Source organism: Drosophila mojavensis, unplaced genomic scaffold, assembly GCF_018153725.1.
Source record: "Drosophila mojavensis isolate 15081-1352.22 unplaced genomic scaffold, ASM1815372v1 contig_136, whole genome shotgun sequence".
Lineage (NCBI taxonomy): Eukaryota > Metazoa > Arthropoda > Insecta > Diptera > Drosophilidae > Drosophila > Drosophila mojavensis.
In genome coordinates, this window is record NW_025318667.1 from 15770209 (window position 1) to 15791275 (window position 21067).

At 40.9% G+C, this 21067-nt stretch overlaps 2 protein-coding genes across 5 annotated transcripts; one reads left to right on the forward strand and one right to left on the reverse strand.

Moving 5' to 3' along the window:
• Positions 1–1398: 1398 nt before the first annotated feature.
• On the reverse strand, positions 1399–13437 carry LOC6583966 (protein vav). Of its 3 annotated transcripts, XM_044008305.1 has the most exons (11): positions 12503–13437; positions 12237–12418; positions 12079–12153; positions 10669–11391; positions 6557–6665; positions 6194–6361; positions 5301–6124; positions 4854–5231; positions 4586–4738; positions 3198–3369; positions 1399–3133 (listed from the first exon to the last, which is right to left on the reverse strand). In XM_044008305.1, exons 1-11 carry the CDS (start codon positions 12797–12799, stop codon positions 3074–3076), a joined length of 3141 nt encoding a protein of 1046 aa, XP_043864240.1. In that variant the 5' UTR covers positions 12800–13437; the 3' UTR covers positions 1399–3073. The 3 variants fall into 3 exon arrangements, with proteins under 3 accessions (XP_043864240.1, XP_043864235.1, XP_002009626.1); XM_044008300.1 differs by lacking the exon at positions 6557–6665 and having other exon boundaries at positions 10671–11391; XM_002009590.4 differs by lacking the exon at positions 10669–11391 and having other exon boundaries at positions 12503–13433.
• Positions 6773–9151, forward strand: LOC6583967. Of its 2 annotated transcripts, XM_002009591.4 has the most exons (3): positions 6773–7059; positions 7126–7219; positions 7300–9151. In XM_002009591.4, exons 1-3 carry the CDS (start codon positions 7020–7022, stop codon positions 8330–8332), a joined length of 1167 nt encoding a protein of 388 aa, XP_002009627.1. In that variant the 5' UTR covers positions 6773–7019; the 3' UTR covers positions 8333–9151. The 2 variants fall into 2 exon arrangements, with proteins under 2 accessions (XP_002009627.1, XP_043864241.1); XM_044008306.1 differs by lacking the exon at positions 6773–7059 and having other exon boundaries at positions 7131–7219; positions 7275–9151.
• Positions 13438–21067: the final 7630 nt, after the last annotated feature.

Consider the following 21067-nt stretch of genomic DNA (forward strand, 5'->3'; position numbering starts at 1 on the left):
GGCAGTTGCAGTTTCCCGTCTTCAGTTGTTAAACAAAATACAAAAAAATAAAAAATAAAACAACAAAAAACAGAAAAGGAAAATGAAACACCAACAAAAAATCACACACGACGGCTGTTGGCAAATAATGCAAACAGCTAAAAAAAAAAAAAAAAAACGAAAACGGCAAAAATAACCGCGATAAGCGATTAGCGGAGCGCGGATTTTGCTCTCGAATGCTGCGAACCGAACTTGTTGACTCTTCGCCGCTTACTAAACACCAACTGTTCCAGTCGGCCGCTGCTCAGCCCGATACTCAGTGTCCACAGCCCGCGCCCCGCACCCCTTAACTGAGTTGGCTGCAGCTACGAACTTTCTAAACGCTTTGCCGACTCTCATTGCTCATCGCTCATCGCTAGTTCGCCCGCTCGCCGCACGTCGCTCTCCGTTCACCGTTTGCCGTTCACCGTTCGCTGTTCGCCATTCGCCGCTCTTCAGACTTGATTTTCTTTTAGCAAGTGCTGGCTGAGCCAACAACAGGTGGGCCGCCATCAGCTGGTGCATTGCTCGGCTTAGCCGATACACGAACCATTGCAGCGAATATTTAAATCGAAGTCGCAGCGAGTATTTAATTCCGAGTCGTTTGGCAAAGCTTTAAAGCTTGCTGCGCACGCGCTGTGGGCTCGAAAATAAAACTGTTATGGAAGTGCCTTAAGAAATTCGTTATTATTAATTGCAAACTTAAATAAGTACGTACATTAATAAATACGTTAGTTTTGTAAGTATAAATATATTTATTATTTATATTATAATTTTCGACAGTTTTTTTTTTTTGTAATTTTAATCCAGAACTCAAGAATATTTGGGAATCGTAAAGAAAGCTCAAATTATATATAAAATATGTACATACATATGTATTTGAACAGAGGATCGACGAGGTAGAGAAAAAAGAGAGAGGAAGAGAGACCCACAGGAAGATAATAATATGGGGTAAGCAAGAAAGCGACACAATTACTCTACGAGAAATGGGAAAGGGGAAAAGAAAAAGGTAGATAAAGAAAAAGAGAGAGAGAGAAAGAGAGAGAGAGAGAGAGAGAAAGATAAGAGAGAAAAAGAGCGAAGAAAGAGAAAGAAAGCTAAGAAGAGGGAGAGCCAGTGGAAGAGTAACTCTCGGAGGCAGAAAATAAGGAACAGTGGGACTAATCGCGAGAGGAAGAGAGATGAGACTGTGGCTAATAATTCATAGTCTCTCAATAAATTAATAACTTCTTATGGAGTAAAATTCAATAAATGAAAACAATTGATTCCAATTAAACAACAAAACATTCAAAGTCCTTTATTAGAGCGTTTGTGTGTGTGCGCGCTTGTGCGTGTGTGAGAGTGTCTGTGTGTGTGTGTGGGCTTAGTAATTATGATATATAAAGTCATTTACATTTAATACATTTGTTACATTGGCATTGAAACTGGAGGCGATAAAATTGAATTAAAAACTTTACTTAAACAGCCCAATACAATGGGCCATATGCAGATATACATAGTATCTATAGAGATATATATGTATACATATATATACATATATTGTTTTTGAGGCATTGTTTTAATATTTGTTACAATTTCATATATATATATATAGATTTTTGTGATTTGTTTTTGCAGTTAATTTATTTCAGCTGCCAAACAATGAATTCAGTACAATTCACATACAAACATATATGCATGTTATACAATTATGTAGCGAAAGAGCGAGAGAGTCAGAGTGCGAAAGAGATATTGTTGCAAGCGCATTTAAATGCAAAGTTTGGAATTGTTTAAGTTAAAGCTATTAGGCAATGCATTTGCACATATACACATATGAAACCACACATATATACATACATTTGACAACACATATATTCTTAGGTCAAGTGTGAAACCAACTATTTTGCATGCGCCTTAAGCAGTTCAAGGAAATGAAAGCGAAATTTGAAAAGAGTGTAAAATATTACCGTCTATATACATATATAGAGAGGGAGTTCTATACATATATAGATCTATATGTATACAGTATAATTATGCTCATTGCCTTGGCTCTTCGCGATTTTTTTTTTATATAATAAAAACGTTACAATATTTCGTTAAGTCTGCAATATTCGTTGGCTCTAGTTACAATATGTTAATTTCCTCAGCATATATATATCATATATATATTCGTGAATGGATGTGTGTATACATAAGTAGGCATAATTTGTTATTTTCTAAAGCTTTTGTTGTTGTTGCAGTCGCACACAATTTTTTGTGGCCGCATTTCGTTCGACTTGTTAACATTTGCGTTTCGGATTATACATCAAGTTCGTATTGTTGACATACATACATATATATATATATATATATATATATATATATATATATTAATGTTAACATTCAAGTATATATATGTATCTACGTTATTCAGTTTTTCGTTTGCTTTGTGTATATATGTATATATATATATCAAGTTTAAAGCTTCTTGTATGAAATGCCGCACAGCGCATTTATTTAATGTTCCTTTCAAATAATATTGTTTTTGTTTTTCTTTTTCTTAATCATCAAGTGCAGCGCAATACACAATAAAAACGTAAAGGGAAAATATACAATTCGAAAAAAAAAAAAATATATATATATAAATTTAAATTTATGTAAATAAACTAAGTTGCCATTCACACATGCTTATACACTATATATAATTGTACATATATATATATTATTTATTGCAACATACAATTAGTTAAAAATAAACGTTTTTTTTTTTTGTGTAATTTTTAAGAACATTTCCACGTAATCATGGAATCTGTTCTGTTTTGTTGGCACTAAAGTTTCGAGCGACGCAATGCAAATAATTTTCCAAATTTCCTTTAAAAATAATCGATTTTTGTTTTCTTTTTGTATATTTGAACTAAGTGCAGTGCAACAAATGTATCATCATCATCAGCATCATCATGATGTTCGTGTTGTTGTTGTTGCTTTAACTGCTGTTGTAACTGTTAATCGCCTCCATATTTGTCGCTACAGGTGTTTCAGAAATGGCCGCCGTTGGTGTGCTCGCTTTGGGTGCAAAGTAAACCTCCGAGTTGTAATATCAAAGCTCGTCGCTAGTCACTGGATGCTCCTGCACGTACTCCTTGGGAAAGTAGCCCACCTGCATATCAATTGAATGGTATACATATATATATAAACATGAATCTATACTCCACTCTACTCACCGTATCACCGATTTTGCCACGCCACCAGCCTTTGCTGTCGCCATCCTTGCCAATTACCAGCACCTGGCAATCGGTTCGCAGCTGCAGCTGATTGCTGCCGGGCTTCGGATCGAAGTCGTACAGCGCCGTGGCATAGACCTCACGATAGGGCCACTGCAGCGACTGGTTGAGCCTGTGGACAAAACACACAAATCAGTGAAATTTGATGGATTGATGGGAAGTACATTGAAATTCGGGTATAACGACTCCGCTTATAGCATCCGAACGGTTAATGCAGAGAAACTTGTATGTCTATAGCGTCTTCCGGTTATAACGACGGTCTCTTGCTCGTTGTTATAACCGGATTCTGTTGTTAATATAAATTGACTTTGTCAAAAAAAAAAAAAAAAAAAAAAAAAAACTATCTGACGACAGACTCAGCCAATATAGTCGCATATAGCTATCTGGCTATACCAATTACCAACATGGAATGGCTGTCTAGATGCACTTGAAATCAACAGACACCAAGAACCCTCTCTTCCAGAGGGATCTTTGGATCTGCTTGACATATGTATGAGAGGCAGGCATAAAGAGTGAGATCTCTATATTAATAAGAGATAAAAAGCTAACAGATACCTCAAGAGATTCGATTTTCTCTTGGCACTGTAGATCAAAGATTTGCTCAGTACTAGAGGACTTACAAGTCACCTGCCTAGACCGAGTCATGACCCAAGCTTGACTGTTAGCATAGCCCTAACTTTCTTTCTTCCCCTACGTTTACTATGTTCTATGTATAACATGTGTACATACTACATATCTCCTATGCTCTATGTATAACATATGTTATATGAATATGTACATAATCCTTATCTCCTATTCTCTATGTTTTACATATGTATGTACACACATATATTATCTATATCTTCTATGCTCTATGTATAACATATGCTATATGAATATACATATATTCCTTATCTCTTATGTTCTATGTATAACATATGTATGTACACACATACATTTTATATATATATGCTATGTTCTATGTACAATAATGTACACACACAAATACATATTCTAGAACTCCCATCCTTTTCCTTTATCAACATATTCTACATCTCCCATCCTTTTCCTTGTTAACAATAAAATAGCTCTCCAATAACTGTTGAGCGTTACTCGATGTCTGCCAAGGAGTTTCTCCCACTCAAACTTTGGCAAAAAAAACTGATAGAGCAACCGGTTGCATCGGCTCCTTAACGAGCTCGTTTGCGATCGGCTCGTAATAGTTTCGTTTCGCTCTGGATTTGAGTCGAATAAAGCGGACTGTCTTTTGTGTATGTATTAGTGCTTTCTATGCATATCAGTTGTGTACGTGAATGGAGTGTGTGCACGTTTAAAAGAGCCATACGCACCCGGCAAAGTTTTCGCCCAAATCATTGCGCTCATAGTACGAAACCAGCTCGACGATGGTCTTGAAATGGCGACGCGATGACAAGCAGTAGAGCATGGACTCGCCATCGTTTTCCTGGTTGATTTTCATATGCTTAATCACATGGTCGTCGGTCCTGCATAGAAAAAGAGACAGACAGACAAAGAGAGAGAGAGAGAGAGGGAGAGAGAGAGAGAGAAAGAGAGGTATTACATGAACTTCTATTTGAATCCCATTTAGTCATCACTCACTTCAAGCTGAGCGCATACATGGTCTCGTGCGGCGAGGAGGCGCCCTGTGGACGCACACGCAGCAGATAGGTGCCAATGCGTCGATTCTCTAAGCGATTGGCCGCCGTCTCCCGATCCATGTTGCCCACAAACCAGTTGAACTCGGACAGCTGGCGATCGCAGACGGGCGGCGGTATGCTAACCGGATTCTGTTTGCAGCGCCCCGTGGACGAGATGCAGCCGCGGTGCACACTGATGTGGCACACCTTGCAGCGATAGCCCTGGTGGATGCGACCCTTCAGAAATGTGGAGCAATGCCGGCACGTGGTGGGCGCATCGAACGTGTAAATCTCCATTTTATGATCCGTATTCCGGCAGCCAGGCGGATCGAGGCTCTCCCTACACAAACAGTGAACGAAAACAAATGATGTATAAGTAAATCCATTGAGCAGGCTTCACTGTACTCACATGGCTTCGGTGAGCGCCTTGCGCCACTTGTCCCGCTCGTGCTCCGACTTCAAGTAGAGCGTAAAGGCGGTCTTCGCCGACTTCTTGGCCAGCAGCAATTGGTATTTGAAGCGCGTGTCCCGGCCGAGCGTGCGACGCGAGTGGCTCTGCTCGACCCGATAGTCGGCCAGATTGTGCGAGTCCCGATATGTGTACTGCATGTCGCCGGTCTTGACATGCAGCGGCTTGACCAGTATCAGAATCTTGTCGAACACAAAGGCGTAACGCATTTTGGTCTTCTGATCCTCGTGCGCCTTGATATGCAGATCGCCGTCAAGCAGCAGTCGTCCATATTGCAGCAGATCGTTGCCGTTGTGCGGCAAGTTCAGATCGAAGATGCTGTCCTTGACCTTCTGGATGATGACCAAATGGTCCGAGTCGCGCTTCACCTCATTGATGTACTGCGACACATCAATCATGGCGTCCTTGGCCCGCTCCAGCGATCGGTAGTCCTCGTGCAGCGGCGACGTCTCCTTCACCAGCTTGTCCAGCAGCAGATGGTACTTGAGTATGCGCTGCATGGGCACCGACAGGATGTCCCGCAGCTGCAGCTTCCCCACATTGTATTCCCGCTCGCACTTCTGCACCAGCTGGTCAATTATTTGGTTCTTCTTGCAGATATCGGCTAGATAGTCTATGGCATTCAGCAGACAGGAGCAGTACTCGCCGTAGATGAGGAAAGGCTCGCGGAACTCAAGGAACACCTGGCCCATTTTTTGCTTAGCGTTGGGCATGAGTGACTCGCGCAGCTTCTCCAGAAACTTTGTGTGAATATCGGCCAGTTCCTAAAAGAGTAAGACAACAAATATAAGCATATATGAAAACTCTCTTCCGGTCCTCCCCTCAGTGCTCACCCGTATGCGGGGAAAGATGAGACGCAGTTCATCTTGATTGAGATGCCGCTCCAGCGGTAACATGAATTTGGTCTTGAGTGCATTGAGCACGTCCAGATAGTTGGATTCGGTGTCGATGAGTTCGCGTATGACATAGTCCCGCTGCTCAAAACTGGTTGCGGATGTTGTCTACACGAACGGGAGGGAAGAGATGCAAAATCTTTAGTTTATCTGAGCCGAGTTTGGGCAGCATCCGCTGCCTTGTCATATAAAGTCATGCAACTAAGCCGAGCTAAATATTCTTGTTTACTTATTTACTTAAATATATATATTTTTTGCAGGCTATTTATGCAGATAATGTACAAACTGAAATTAAATTACTACCTGGCCTCTACTCGTTCTGTGCAGTGCGCACAAATCTTGATAGACCTCCTCTTCTTTTGTGTTGATGTGATCATAAGCGGTTCCATTGCATGCAATGTTGTCGGTGGTACTAAATCAAAATAACAACAGAAATCAAAATCAAAGAATAATAAATTAAAATCAAAAATGAATAACGATAACAAATAATTTATAAAAATTAAATCAAAAAGGGGCGCCACTAATCGATTTCGATATCGATTGTACAAGTACCAACTGAGCACAACAGCAGCCTAACAGCGCTGCCATGTGCATAACATTAAAATGCTAAGCTAACATAACCAGGGAGGGCTGCCAACAGCAATAGCTCAGCAGCTCAATAGCAGCAGCCGAGCATCAAATTTACATTTCTTTCTTTTTTTTTTTTTGGTTCATTTATTTGGCTGTGCACGTGCGTCGAGAGCATTTTCAGCTGCAAGAGTGCACAATGGAGCACCACACATATGCAAAAAGTGGCTCCAAGAAGTGTGAGTAGGACAAATGCATGGGCAATGTTAGTTATTACTGAGAATTATATGCCAAAATATACTTAGGGTCTGTGGAGGAGAAGCGTCAGCTGGTGACCAAGCGCATCGAAGCCGAAGATTTGTTCTCCAAGTATTCGTCCAAGCAGACGGAGCCATGGAAGTAAGTGCACTTATCATATATGTACATATATGTATATGTATATACACATTCATAGACGACTTTGTATGCGTGCATTGCAGAAAGTTCAAGGACATGGCCAAAATAGGCGATTACAGCGAACGCGCCCTGCGCAAACAGTGGCTCAACATGGTGCAACGGTATCGCATCCAGAAGTCGAATATGCAGGTGACGCCGCTGAACAAGCAGTGCATCGATGTGCTGAATGAGGAGTGGGAGTTCTTTGGCGAGATCCATGCGTATATGAACCAGAAGACCACCGACCTGCACTCATACGCCCTCAAGGAGCCCAATGTCCAGGAGCAGCCGCACCCTGACACCCATTCCCATTCGCAGTCGCCCAACCATTTGGCCATTCGTGGCGTTGTCAATGACCACAATTTCGGTCCGTTGACAGGTGCAAAGCCATTTCAGAAGAAAAACCAAATGGGAGCCACTCCTGTGGATCGGCCGACACCACAGGATCAGCAGGATGATCAGCTGCCCCAAGGCAGCTCCAATGAGCAGCGCTATTCTCACTTTAGTGTGACAACGGGTGACGATTCGACCTTGGACCTATTTACTGATTCAGATTCCCAGGAGAGCTCACAACCATCGGATCCGGTTGCTGTCGAGGTATCCGATCTATCGGAAGTGGAGTCCCTGTTGGCCTCCCCTTTGCCCGCTAAGTCTGCGTCCGAAATCTGCGAGCCGAACACTGTCGAACAGTTGCCCACCAGCTACGAAACAGCATCGGGCTCCATGCCGCTGGACGAGCAGCCGTCGGCAATCAAATCGGCCAGCTGGTCAGGATCAGCATCAGCAGGGAAGAAGCCAGCGACGGCCCAGAGGAAGCGAAAGGTACTGAGCGAAAAGGAGAAATACTATAGACATCGTCGCCGCTACGAGCATCGCATGGAGCGCCGTCTGGGCGGCCTGTGCAAGGTGGCGGGACAGCTGCTGGAGAAGCTGATGCCCGGCATGAATGTGACGCCGCTGCTCACGAATATCTACAATAGCGTCGACGACTACAACTGCAACAGCAGCTGCGACGACGACGACGACGACGACGATGACGACGACGAGTCCAATGATGATGCAGTGCCTCAGCAGTGAGCGAAGTGTGGCAGAAGCTTCAAACATCATGTTCCTCTATATAAGAATCATATATTGCTTTATTTATATACATATACCCACCAACACACACACACAGACACACACACACACACACACATACAGGACTAGTAGAAATGGAGAAAGCACGAACTGTATTCAAAGAAAAGACTTGACTAAGCTCTAGAAAGTTTCAATTTTGATCTCCCAAAGATCGGCAAGGATTATTGTATGTAGATGCTCGCTTATTGTTAGAGATAAACACCCACACACACACATACACACAGAGCAATACTATAAAGAATGATTATATATATAAAATATCAAATCTGGGTAGATATTTATGTAAATATAGGATTGGTTGAAGACGGAAGAAGACAAAAGTTGTGTGTCTTAAGATATGATTTTAATGATTCTATTTATACGGCTAAGATTCGAACTGATCTACAGAAACGTTAGGGTATAGATCATATAGAGCAATATCTTCCAATGTTCCAATGTTCCAAAAAACAATTGGCTTAAATAGTTGACATCTATGGCTATATATCGACTATATATTGCATTAATCGTTTGGGAGAGCGCTAAGGTCTTTAAATTGACTTATATAGTTGATAAATATAGGATTGATTGAAGGCGGTTTAAGGCAAATTGTGTGTGTCTCAATAACTCTAGTTCAAGAACTATCATTAGATTTAAGATTCAAACTAATGTGCAGATTATTTAAGCAATATAGCATTATCTTCTTTGTGTTGAATCAAGATTTGTGAATGTTCTATCTTTAAATTGGCTTATATACATATATATACATATATAAAATTGAAAGTGTGTCTTCAGTATTGCTGCTAGTTAGATCTACAAATTCGTTAAAGAATAGAGCATTATCTTATATGTCGTGAATCAAGGTTTGGGAATGCTATATTTAATTGATTATTCATTCATTTGGGAATATTCAAATCAAATCAAATGATTGACCTTAGGCTCTTGGACTCTCAACAGATCTTATTGATTTTGGGTTATCCTCAGAAGTATTTCTACTTACTTCTTGCGGATGTATGTATCCAAAAATTATATAAATTATGAGATCTTCGGAAAGGAAGCTGAAGTAAATTGAAACGTTCTTTAGCTTGCAAGATCTTATTAGATCAAGATCCTTATTAGATATATCAAGTTAGATTCTCAGTTTTTACAATCTCTAAATCCTTTGGATCTTTGGCTTTGCAAATGGAGCTTCACAAAATCTTTTCCCTTTTTTTTTTTTTTTTTTTGGAGCCTAATTGCATTTGAGATAAGCTAAAATGCTTTTGGGGTTCAGATACGCATTGCGACACAACATGTTTGATTCGGAGATACCCATTTGGGATAGCTGTTATCTGAAGAGCTGTTGAATAAAAAACCCAAAGAGTGTCGATCGATATCGGTATCGGGCGGGGCGGCGTGAGTCAGTCAATGGGTCGTGTCTGGCATAGAGTATGCTCGAGCTTTAAAATACAAGCATTTACATACATACATATATACAGATATATGATATATATGTATGTACATAATAGGTATATGTCCAAAACTAATGACACTTGCGAATTTTCCCGCTTTGGTTGACAACCGTTTTGATTATAAACAAAACCCACAAAAAAAAAAAAAAAAGTGTGATGAAGAAGAAGAAGAACAGAACAACAACAAAAACAAATATATAAATAAATGGTTTGCCGTTTCCGTTGTCAGTTTGGTTCAATTGGAATTGCATTTTATGGTATGTGAGGGGCTACGAATAGTGCGCGAGGTCTGTGCAGAGAGCGAGCGAGACAGAGATAGAGAGAGAGAGAGAGAGAGAGAGAGAGAGAGGGGGGCTTATAGCGGGCAAAGAAAGAGATAACGCAACGGAAAAACACAAAGCAAACAGAAAAGAATGCATAGACATAATCCGACATATACATGTACATATATATATGTATATGTATATGTATATGGGCATATGTCTATGGGTTGCAGGTGGATATATAGCAATACATGTGTGTGTGTGTGTGTGTGTGTGTGTGTTGGTGTGTGAGGGAGAGATTTCTGTGCGGGGCGACCAGGTTAGTAGTTGCTAATGAGGACAGCTACGAGTAGAGTCAAGGCGCGTGCTAAACAGAAGCGGTTCTTCGGATTGTAGTGTGTGTGTGTGAGTGTGAGTGAGTGAGTGTGTGTGTGTGTGGGTGGCTGATGACGGATGACGGATGATGGTGACTGTGACTGTGACTGTGATGATGATGGTGATTGTGTTATAGCTATATATTGATAGGTGGTGTAACACATGATTTTGCTTTTGTTGTGGTTATACAGCGAGAGTAGGTTGACAGCACACCTCTGGTTTGGCCTTGGACTGGAATGTGACGTAGCAGAGATCCTCGTAGACCTTCTCGTCGTCCTCGCTGTAGATGTCGTTGATGTAGGCATACTCGTGCTCCGTCGACATCATCATCGAGGATCGATAGTTGTAGACGGCGGCGGCGGCTCGCTGCAGCCGTTGGCTCTCGCTGACGAACAGCGACGAGGATGAGGAGCTGGTGGATGCATGATGTTGCCTCTCGATGGCCAAACTTTTGCCGCTGCCTGTTGCTGTTGTTGTTGTGGCTTTTGTTGTTGCTGCTGTTGCTGTGGCTGCGTCTCGAGCTGCTGCAGCGGCTTCTTGAGCGGCTGCAGCTGCTTCTTGGGCAGCAGCAGCTGCAGCGGCAGCTGAGGTGCTCGCCTTGGGCGCATCCACCTGCGGCGTGGGCGTGACACAGTCAAAGCTGCCGCTGTTGCCGGCACTGGTATTGAGATCAAAGGAGAGGGCCCGCAGCTGGCCCTGGACGGAGTGATTGGCATCGCCACCGATGGCAGCATCGTTGTCGATGCTCGAGTCACACATGTTGGACAGCGAATCCTCGATATAGTCGTCAATGTCCTCGGTGCCGTTCTCAATTGTAATGTCGCTATTCTCATCCTCCACCGAGAGCGAGCCGCTGTGCGAGGTCCGCTCGTAGTACTCCGAGGATGAGGAGCCGGCGGCATCCATGCTGCCCGTTGTCCTCAATTCATTATTGCTGCCGGGTAGAGGGCGTGATGTGGGGTGCGGAGGAGCATTCAGAGAGACACACACACACAAGCATAAGCATACACACGCACACGCACACAGGCACACAGAGGAGCGAGCGGACGTACAGCCAAAGCATGGGAGTTGGGCGAGATTTTTGATTTTTTTTTCGGGGGGGCGACAAGGGGACAATGCGTTAGAGGGAGAAAGAGTTGGAACAGACAGCCGGAAAAAGAAAACAAAAAACGGGGGGTAAAGAGACAGAGCGAGAGAGAGAAAGGGAGAGAGAGAGAGAGAGAGAGTGTGTGTGTTAGATAAAGCTGGGGCATGGATATTTGTTGGTTTTGTTACTGTTGATGTTTATGTTATTGTTGTTGTTGTTGTGTTTGTTTGTTTGTGAATGTTGTTGTTGTTGTTGTTGCGTTTGCTTTTGCTGATAAGCAGCCAGACAAGGGCTTAAGCGGGTCTCGGATGTCGGGTCTATGGTGTTGCCATCGGGACATTGTCGGGTTGCGCGAGCGCATAATGAAATCCGAGCAAGCATCTCGAGACAGGAAATGCAAAGAGTGACAATTGCAATTGCAGCAGCTTCAGCCTGCCGGGCAGGTGAGGTGGCGGGAAGGGTGTTTTGAGGGGGGAAGAGCACGCACTAGAGATAACACACGGCGTACGTAGAGAATATCGATTGAACACTTACGTGGAATGCAGATCCTTATATATGGCCTCATCCGAGTGGGAGCGTTCGCTGGGCGACAGCTGCAGATTGAAGCCGCTGCAAGGGAACGAAATAACTGTTTAATTTAGGACCACTCAAATTGAGAAAATTGCAGATGCTGCCATCCGCATTCCACTTACAGCAGCTCCGGATGCAGTTGCTGCACCTTGCGGCACTGCGACAGCTTCGAGAGCGTTATGAGCACACGATGGAAGTTGGTCAGATCGTAGAGCATCGTGGGCTCGAAGAGATCCGCTTCGCGTATATTGAAATGATTGTGGCACACGTCCAGAAACAATTTGATATTCTTGCAGCACAGAAACTGAAATCAAAATAATTGCAAAATTTATATACATCGGCGATATACACATATACATGCATAAAATTTTATGGCGCTATGCCTCACCTGCGCCATTTGCGGCTTGCGATTGAACTCGCGCGCATCCATGCTGGTGGGGTCGAGGTGTATGACCAGGTTGCAGAGCAGCACGCCATCGCGCAACGTCATGGCCAGAATACGTATCTCGGCGTCGGGCAGGGCGGCCTTGTGGTCCGCTGGTATTACCTTGCAGCGCACCAGCCAGGCAACGCATTCGCGCCACAAATCAGCATTGACAGCTGCTGCTGCCGCGGCTGCTGCTGCAGAGACCGAGGTCACTGCTGCTCCGGCAGCAGCATTGCTGCCAAAATTGTTGGAGGCCATTTGTTAGCACTGAGTGGGAGCTGAGGTCGGAGCTGGAGCTAGAGCTGGATCAGGAGGCGGAGCTGAAGGTGGAGCCTGAGCTCGAGCCTCTGCCTTGGGGATTTAGGGCGTGTGTGGGTGCGGGCAGCCTTCACTGTTGCTACTGCGTTGTGTTGCTTCCTCTTGCTGCGCTTGGGCGGATCGGTTAACAGTGGCGGGGCGTCGTTTGGGGCGTGTGGTGCGCGCATAAATTTTATTTAGGTTTTTGATTTCTTTTGCTATTTTTTTTTTTCTTTTTGTCGATGCCGTTTAATGAAAACAATTGAAACTCATCAGTTGGCCGTTGCGCGTTGCCGTCAACAGATACACAGCGACAACAACAACAACGACGACGACGACGACAACAGCAACAACGACAACATCAGCGAAAACAACATTAAGGGCACCGACAGCAACGGAGACGGTGTCGGTAACGGAAAATCGCACTGGAAACAATTATTATTGTGGCGAACGCCAGCGGTCGGACGGTCGTTTGATTTCTTCTCTATATATTCAATTGATATTTGCTATTCCACACTTTAATAGATTGCACGGAGGCGCTTACACGCACGCACACACACACGCGAGCACGCTCACCCACACATGCAAGTGCACACAGCTGAAGGGCTGCGTACACAACTGTTAAATGTCGATTAACATTTGCTATTATCGATAAATTGAACAAAAATATTTCTGTTGTGCATATAGTTGCCTTAAATAAAGTTGTTTGCAGAACTAGCGCATCTTGGAAAAAATTAATGATTATTGAAATTGTATATTTCGTAAAATATAATCATTTTATTGATGACTTTGTCAAGCTGTTAAGCTGCACATCCGCTGTTAAGCTCTTAACAGTGCTGTTTAGCTCATAGCGGATCTGTAATATGTCGAAAATATCGACTATTTGATATATCGATTAATCAAAGTGCGCCACTCGCATATTTTTTGTTTGGCGCTTAATTTCAATTCAAATTCATATATATATGTTGATTATTTGGTGTAATTTAAAGTTTGATTATTTAAGCTTAAATATGTTAAACGTTTTAAAATTACGTTGGCTGATATCTCGGGTAACTGTTCACTTGGCATATTTAAAGTAAAACAATATACAAATTATTTTTTTGTTCAACCACAGATGTGCATACAAATGTATGGAATAATGAATTATTAAGCACATCAGGATCAATAGATATATAACTGTCAAATACGTATTAAAAATATTACTCAAACTGAACTATAAAAAGCTGGGGAATTTGGACAGCACAATTCCCATAAATTCCGTTCCATGCATATTTTTCATATTTATGGGGCAGCTGGCCCAGGGAAGCGAATTTTTGGGCTCTGCGGGAACAGAAGCTGCCTTGGCAACAATCTCTGGATGCTCTTGATTTGGTGGGGCCAGAGTAGTTGTATTTTATAGCTGTCTGCAGTGGTCGTAAACAAAACATAAGCAGCAGCAGTACACACACAAAATAAAAAAAAATAAAAAGAAAACAAATGTAAGCTTCAATAAACAAAAGCTGATCCGAAACGAGGTGGCGGACATTGCTCGTGTGCACCTCACAGCAGCAACAGCAGCAGCTACAACAACAACAAACGCCGAATGGCGTGTATTCTACTTGGCGCTTCTCTCTTTCCGAAACGCCAACGAAAGAAAAAGCACAACAAATTATAAGCTTGCGATAAAAAAAAAATCGCAAATTGAACTGGACGAAAATTAAAAAAAAAAGAAGAGGAGCAACGAAAACGAAACAAAGTAACGACCGCAGACGCGGCAGCACCTGAAGCGGATTTGGATGAATCACAGATGTGGTATTAACTTGACCAGGAGGCACAAACAATTTGACGGCCTGTTGGGATGTCAGCCAGGAGCTGGCCGCCTGGGCTGCGTGCCGAAATCAAAGATAACGACTCATCAACGGCGTCATAAAAACGTGACATCAGTTTTATTGCTGCGGGACGTCAGCGACAGCAAAAGCAACTGTAAAAACGACGGCGGCGGCGGAGGCGGCGACGTCATCGTTGGAACGTCGCGACGCGTCGCAAAAGGTCACGTTAAAGGCAAAGGCAGCAACAGAAGCCGACCGAGCAAAGCAAATTGCTGCGAAGCAAAGCAAAGCAAAGCTGAGCAATGGCGGCGACAGAGCGGCAGACGCGCGAAAAAGTATTGCGGCATAAGCTCTGGGGCAAAAACTAACATAACGCCAAAAAGAAAAGAAAAATTAAAGTAATAAAAACAGTACAGTTCACATGAGAAGAGACACTTAGATATGGGCGTGTACATGTGTGAATGTATGTACATACATACACACATATGTATGTCTGTATATCGGTGACTTATTGTTTAATAATCATTAAATATTAATAAAAAAAATAAAGAAAGCATAAAATTAATATTTAATATTTTACTTACAGTAACTTTTTTCATAAGAATTATTGCATTGCCATAAAACTGTGAATCGGAGTATTTTCGCAACTCACTTCTTATTGATGTTTGCTTTTGGCACTGTGATTTCTGCTGTTGCTGCTGCTGCTTACGTTACGAATTGCTGCGCAGCCAAAGCGGCGCCTGGGCAACGCACAAAGAACAAGTAAATGGAGAGGCGCAGGCGACAAATGTGTTGCTAACGTGATTTATCCCATTGGATTTTCGATTAATGTAATTTCAAGAAATTAAACTATATTATGAATGTAATCCATTAGATTTGCAAGCAAAAGGTAATGACAACGAGCTGTCAACGAAACAAAGAAAATAATTATAAACATGACTGAACATGTACATACATATGCATTAAATGATTTTAGTTTAAATAGTATTCTATTATGTGAATACTTTAAATATTGTATAGTTATTGCTTGGAAAACTAATCAATTTAAAGCCTCATCTAATTGGAATGCCAAATTTATCATGCACACCTTCTTATTCATGTTACTTAGAGAAACTATAGCAAGAATAATAATAAAAAGGGAATAGAAACAACAACCGTAACAGTTGAGTAAGTTTATTCCCCCACTCAGTCCATTTGGCTGATTAATTATTGAACGTTCCCCCGGCGCGCATTAAAATTCATTTGATGCGTTTCTTGTCGCCTGTGCCAGAGTTTGTTGCTCTGCCATTTTCTTTCATTTCTATACCCTGCACGCATGAAAGGGTACGAAAGGCCAAGACAAAACTAACAGGTCGCCATAAAGCTGTGATATGTGCATACATACATACATACTGATGTATATATGTACATATAAGCAATTCCATTTGCTTTTTGTGTATATGCATACATACATATGTATAATTAGATTAATAAATTATTCGATAATTATTTTGTCACTATTTCTTTTTCCATCTGTCTCTTCAGCTAGCTGCCAATATTACAGGGCATCTCTGCTATCGATAACTCACTATTTTGCTGTTTAATATATTTTTTTCTTCTGCTTTCTCCTTTTACTTGGCGTTGCTGTTATTGCTGTTGTTGTTGTTGCTGTTGGTGCTGCTGGTGTGAGCGAGTTGATGAAATGGTTGGAATTCGCTCAAATGTTACTGTGCACAGCGAATATTTCAAGTATTTAGACAAGTTTTTCGGTTGTTGCAGCATAAATAAATAAATGAAATCAATTTACAGTGCGCTCAGGCGAGAACTGGCGCTGGTCTTCGATTGGGGCTGAAGTTGGGGCTGGGCATGTTGGGGCTTGTGTTTGGACTTGGATTTAGCTTTTTAGCTGTGGGCTGGGGTTTGCCATTTTTTGGTCACTTTACTGTACTTTATATGGCGACGCTCGTCGCTCTTTTGGGTGTTATCGTAACGCCATGCCACCCTTCGCACACCCTTCGTCCGTCACGCCTTCCGCTCACGCACCACGTTGATTAATTGTCATCGTGCTCAATACAAATACAACAACAATTGCCTCAAATCACGTACAGCAGCGCATGTCGCAGGTGAAGCCGGCGTACAGAAGTCAATGGGCATGGCCGACTAGAGGAAGGGGAGGGGGCGGCGTTGCGTCTCAGGTAGCTACTTAGATTTTGGCTCACTGCTGTTGTTGTTGCTGTTGTTGCTGTTGGCATTAACATAAATAAATCACTTGCCGCCATCAATCAGTCTGTTTGCATTCGGCCCACAGCCACAGAGCAGAGCTACTGTTGTGCTCCCCTCCCCCGCCTCCCTTTGCCACTTTCCTTTTGCCAATTTCCCTTTTGGCATTCTTTGTCCGCTTGGCGGTTGTCGACGCTCGGCTTTATGCTTGCGCGCATATTATTTTGATTTATCGATGTCTCGACTATTAAGCAATTAACTTTCGTTGCGTGTCCTAGACAAAAAGGATCCCATCTTTAAGGGCTTCAAGAGCGCAAAAGCCGCAGTGTACAAAAAAAGAAGCGAAAACAGTAAAATAAAAAGAACAAAAAAAAAAAAAATAAATAAACAGAGAGAAAAACTAACTAAATAAATTATGTGGCTAAATGCAAAAAAAAAAAAAAAAAAAAAAGAAAACCAAACCGAGTTTGTTGTCTTCTTGCGGCACAAAGTGCAAACAAGCAATGGACGTTGCGTTGCGGTCATTTTTATTCATTAAGGGTATATGTATGAGTGCGTGTGTGTGTGTGCAATAGCAGCCGCAAGGACAACGAGTAAATAGTGAGCACTGAGCAAACTCTCCAAATTGCCTTTATGCGAAATATATTCGCATCAACAATTATGTCGCACAAAGGAATTACAAATGAGAAAAATATTCCGTTTTGCATTATATTTGCTGCCAGCAGACGCTAAGGTATCATCAAAAATGACTAAGAAGCAGAAAAAGGGCGCAGAGACAGAGAACCTCTTTCATTTGCATTGATATCAACTTATTTAAAGAAACAAACACAAAAAAAAAAAAAAAAGTTTCTCTTGGCGCATAATTCAGCTGAGCAGCTTAACTCGAGGGCAATAAAAGACTATGTGGCATACGCATTGGAGTGGAGGAGTTGAGATTTTGGTTAACTATCTCTCTGACTTTGACTTGATGCTACAGAGTCGTATAGAAATGAATCCGAAATCCGAATGCCGTTGGAAATTAAAATAGAGCTGATGATTCCTTTTAGAGTCGGGTTTAGCTATTCACGTATTATTGTACTATCGGAGAACATTATTTTCGATTCGGATTAATATTCCGGATTCGTTCTTAGTTATTCTCCTGTCGATTTAAATTCTCGCTTTACAATAGGATTATTTTATTCTTTTATTAGTTTCGTATATATTACATATGTATATTTGTAATTTATATTTACCTCATACTTAGGTATCCTCCTGCTTCGCCTGGGATCAATTTATTCTTTAGTTTTGGATAAAATTATTCCCGATTCGTACATAGATAATCTGTTGTATTGAACTCTGGTTTCAGATTTCCAATTATGGTATAAATGCATATATTTATTGAGACTCGGAGTTAAGGTCGCTGCATATTCGGATCCACTTAATCTTTTATCGCATTCGGAGTCCGCTTCTTTTTTTGTTATTTCAGATTCAGAATTAGCAAATCGTTTATAAGCTCCATTATTACCATTTCAGATCTTGTGTACATTTAGCTAATCTTTGTTTATATTTACATTTTTGTTTTCTCTTTCTGGTTGGGATTCTTGATTCTTTTGATTCGAGTATAGTTATTATTGTCTTAGATCTGGATATTTTAGCTATATGCTAATCTCATTGTGTGATCGAATTTAGACATTCTTTTTTTTCAGATTTGGATTCAGTTATTCTTGCTTCAGATTTGGATTCACTTATTCTCGGTTCAGACTAAAATTTAACTGTTCTCGTTTTAGATTCGAAATCGATGCTAAACTTATTTTTTAATTCGGATTCGGTTAATCTTCTATCAGACTCGAATTCAGTGAGGCTCGTTGTAGGACTCAGTTATTTTAGTCTCTCAATTATCTGTAGCTATTTTCAAATTGGTGTTTAGCTAATATCTATCAGATATAGTAGTTCATTTTGTGATTTTCATTCCAGTTTCAGATTTGGATTTAACTCTTCCCGTTTCATATTCGTAGTTAGAGGTTCTGTGCTCGGCTTTGGCTTTAGTTATGCTTTATAAGATGCGGACTCATCCATTCTGCCCTTGAGCTCGTATTCGTCTCTACTGTCTGTCCACGCGGATTAAGCATCCTTGGTTACGCTGTGCCATGCTGACCAGTGTCGCTGTCCACGTGGACTTGCATATGTGAATGGGATATTTATTATAAAGATATATGTATGCATACACGCATACATATATATATTTATATAGTATGTATGTGTATAATTCTGCGCGTGATTATGCTCTTGGGATTGCGGGTAGTTTATTCGCGCAGCGCAGCGGCAACCTTGTAACCATTTAAGCATTCCAACTATTTACCGTTGCTGTGACAAGCGCCATCTAGTGGTCAGGGGCGGCAGCTAGCAGCTGCGGGCTTTCTTCTGCGTACATTACGTATACGCAACGTAAGCCCGCACGCATTCGAAATCGAGTGCGCAGAGATGCATAATTAAATGCCACAGAAATGAGCTTAATAATTACTTAGTACAGACCCTGCTACAAAATAAAAAACACGAAGAACATTAGGAGCAAGGAACCTAATAAATAATAATAAGCAACGTAAACAGCAACAAACAAGCGAGCAAACAACAAAAAACGGAAAACACCCAAACACAAAAATGATGAAAAAACGACTGAAAGCCAGGCACAAATTAATTGAGGCAACACACGTTTCTTGTTTGTGTGTGTGTATGTGTGTTGTAATTTGTGCCTGAATATGTTTGGTAAAGTTTTTTCTTCCATTTTTTTTGTTTTTTGTTTTTTGCTTTTTGTAGTATTGCTAAATTTTTAAACCATTTGAAAGGCAGCTTCGAGTTAGGCAACGACTACGTCTAGCATATACAAACAGATTTCATTAAAAGCATACATACACATATATGTGCATACAGGTGTGTGTGTATATGTATGTATATTACTTACTCATATTTGTGCATATCGAAAGCCTTTACGCATCAGCAATTCAAGTAAAAGGCTTTTAAAGTAATACGCTCAAAACTAAAGCAAATATATGTATTATATATATATATTTACTTATATATATTGTCCCGACACAAATTGATCTTAAATATATATATATGTATATATACCATGTTCATATGTTTTTATGCATTTGACAGAACTTTCAATTATATATTAAAGTTTATAAGCTACTCAAAACATTTAAAGTTTGTAGTTCAAGATTTAACTACAATAATATATAAGCAGTAAGTCTGCTCTTTCAGAAAGTGATAAAAATATTCAAATGTATAATATGCCAAAGCGCAATTGTCTAATATATTAAATATAAATTCTCTAATATTAAAAAATTTTTTTAATCTGTGATTAAGGAGCGTGATGTCTAATAAATCTTACAAATTACAAAATCATCATCTGCAGCTTACACAGTTTTCGGATAGTGGTAAATTATCGATTATTATCGATACAAAGAAAATATGATGAGCAATCGAAAAATTATGATCAAATATGGGAACATTTCAAGTATTTGGCATTTGTTTTTACAACATCTCTGGGTCCTTACGGATAGACGGACGGACAGACTGATAAGGCTGGATCAACTCAGCTGTTTATACGGATCAAGAATATATGTATTCACTTAATGTTGTCTGCCACGCCTTCTTCAGCCGGTTACATGCATTTTAAGACATCATTATACCCTCGAAATCCATTTTTAAAAGGTAAAAAAAAATGCATTTTGGAGACAATATTATGTGTCAATTCCTTCCCCCATTTACTATATCTTATCCATTCGCAACACTTTAGCCAGAATTGCTATATCTAGGATTAGCCGAAAAGTATTAAGTAACCAAGTAACCAAATTTAATGCTCAATCATATCATATTTTTATAACATATACCCCAAGAATTAAAAAAAAACTAAACTAAACTAAAGTGCTATAAAACTTAATAAATTTTAAGACACTTTGGAGCATTTCTGGCGCACACACACCTTATGGCTGGTCCGGCTGGCAACTATTTATTCTAATATAAAAGTTATGTAAGTATAAGTTAAGCTTTTTTTTGGGGGGTATTTTTTTGGGGCTGCCAACTGTAGCCTGAGGCCAACGTTTGTTCGTTTGGTTTCAGTGCGAAAACATAAACAACCGAAAAATAGTTGCCAGACTTTGTAAGAGTTTCCAAAATAGACAATGGCCACTTCTGCAAAGCAACAACGCCCACAACAACTACCGCAACAGCTACCCCAAGA

Excerpts from the sequence above, each read along its gene's own strand:
- LOC6583967 (XM_002009591.4), top strand. The coding sequence starts at position 7,020 with ATGGAGCACCACACATATGCAAAAAGTGGCTCCAAGAAGT. Across the intron at positions 7,060-7,125 it reads AAAAAGTGGCTCCAAGAAGT|GGTCTGTGGAGGAGAAGCGT; the intron begins GTGAGTAGGACA and ends AAATATACTTAG. Across the intron at positions 7,220-7,299 it reads AAGCAGACGGAGCCATGGAA|AAAGTTCAAGGACATGGCCA; the intron begins GTAAGTGCACTT and ends CGTGCATTGCAG.
- LOC6583966 (XM_044008305.1), bottom strand. The coding sequence starts at position 12,799 with ATGGCCTCCAACAATTTTGGCAGCAATGCTGCTGCCGGAGCAGCAGTG. Across the intron at positions 6,666-10,668 it reads TCCAAGGCCAAACCAGAGGT|TACCACCGACAACATTGCAT; the intron begins GTGCTGTCAACC and ends ATTTTGATTTAG. Across the intron at positions 4,739-4,853 it reads ATGTATGCGCTCAGCTTGAA|GACCGACGACCATGTGATTA; the intron begins GTGAGTGATGAC and ends TTTTCTATGCAG.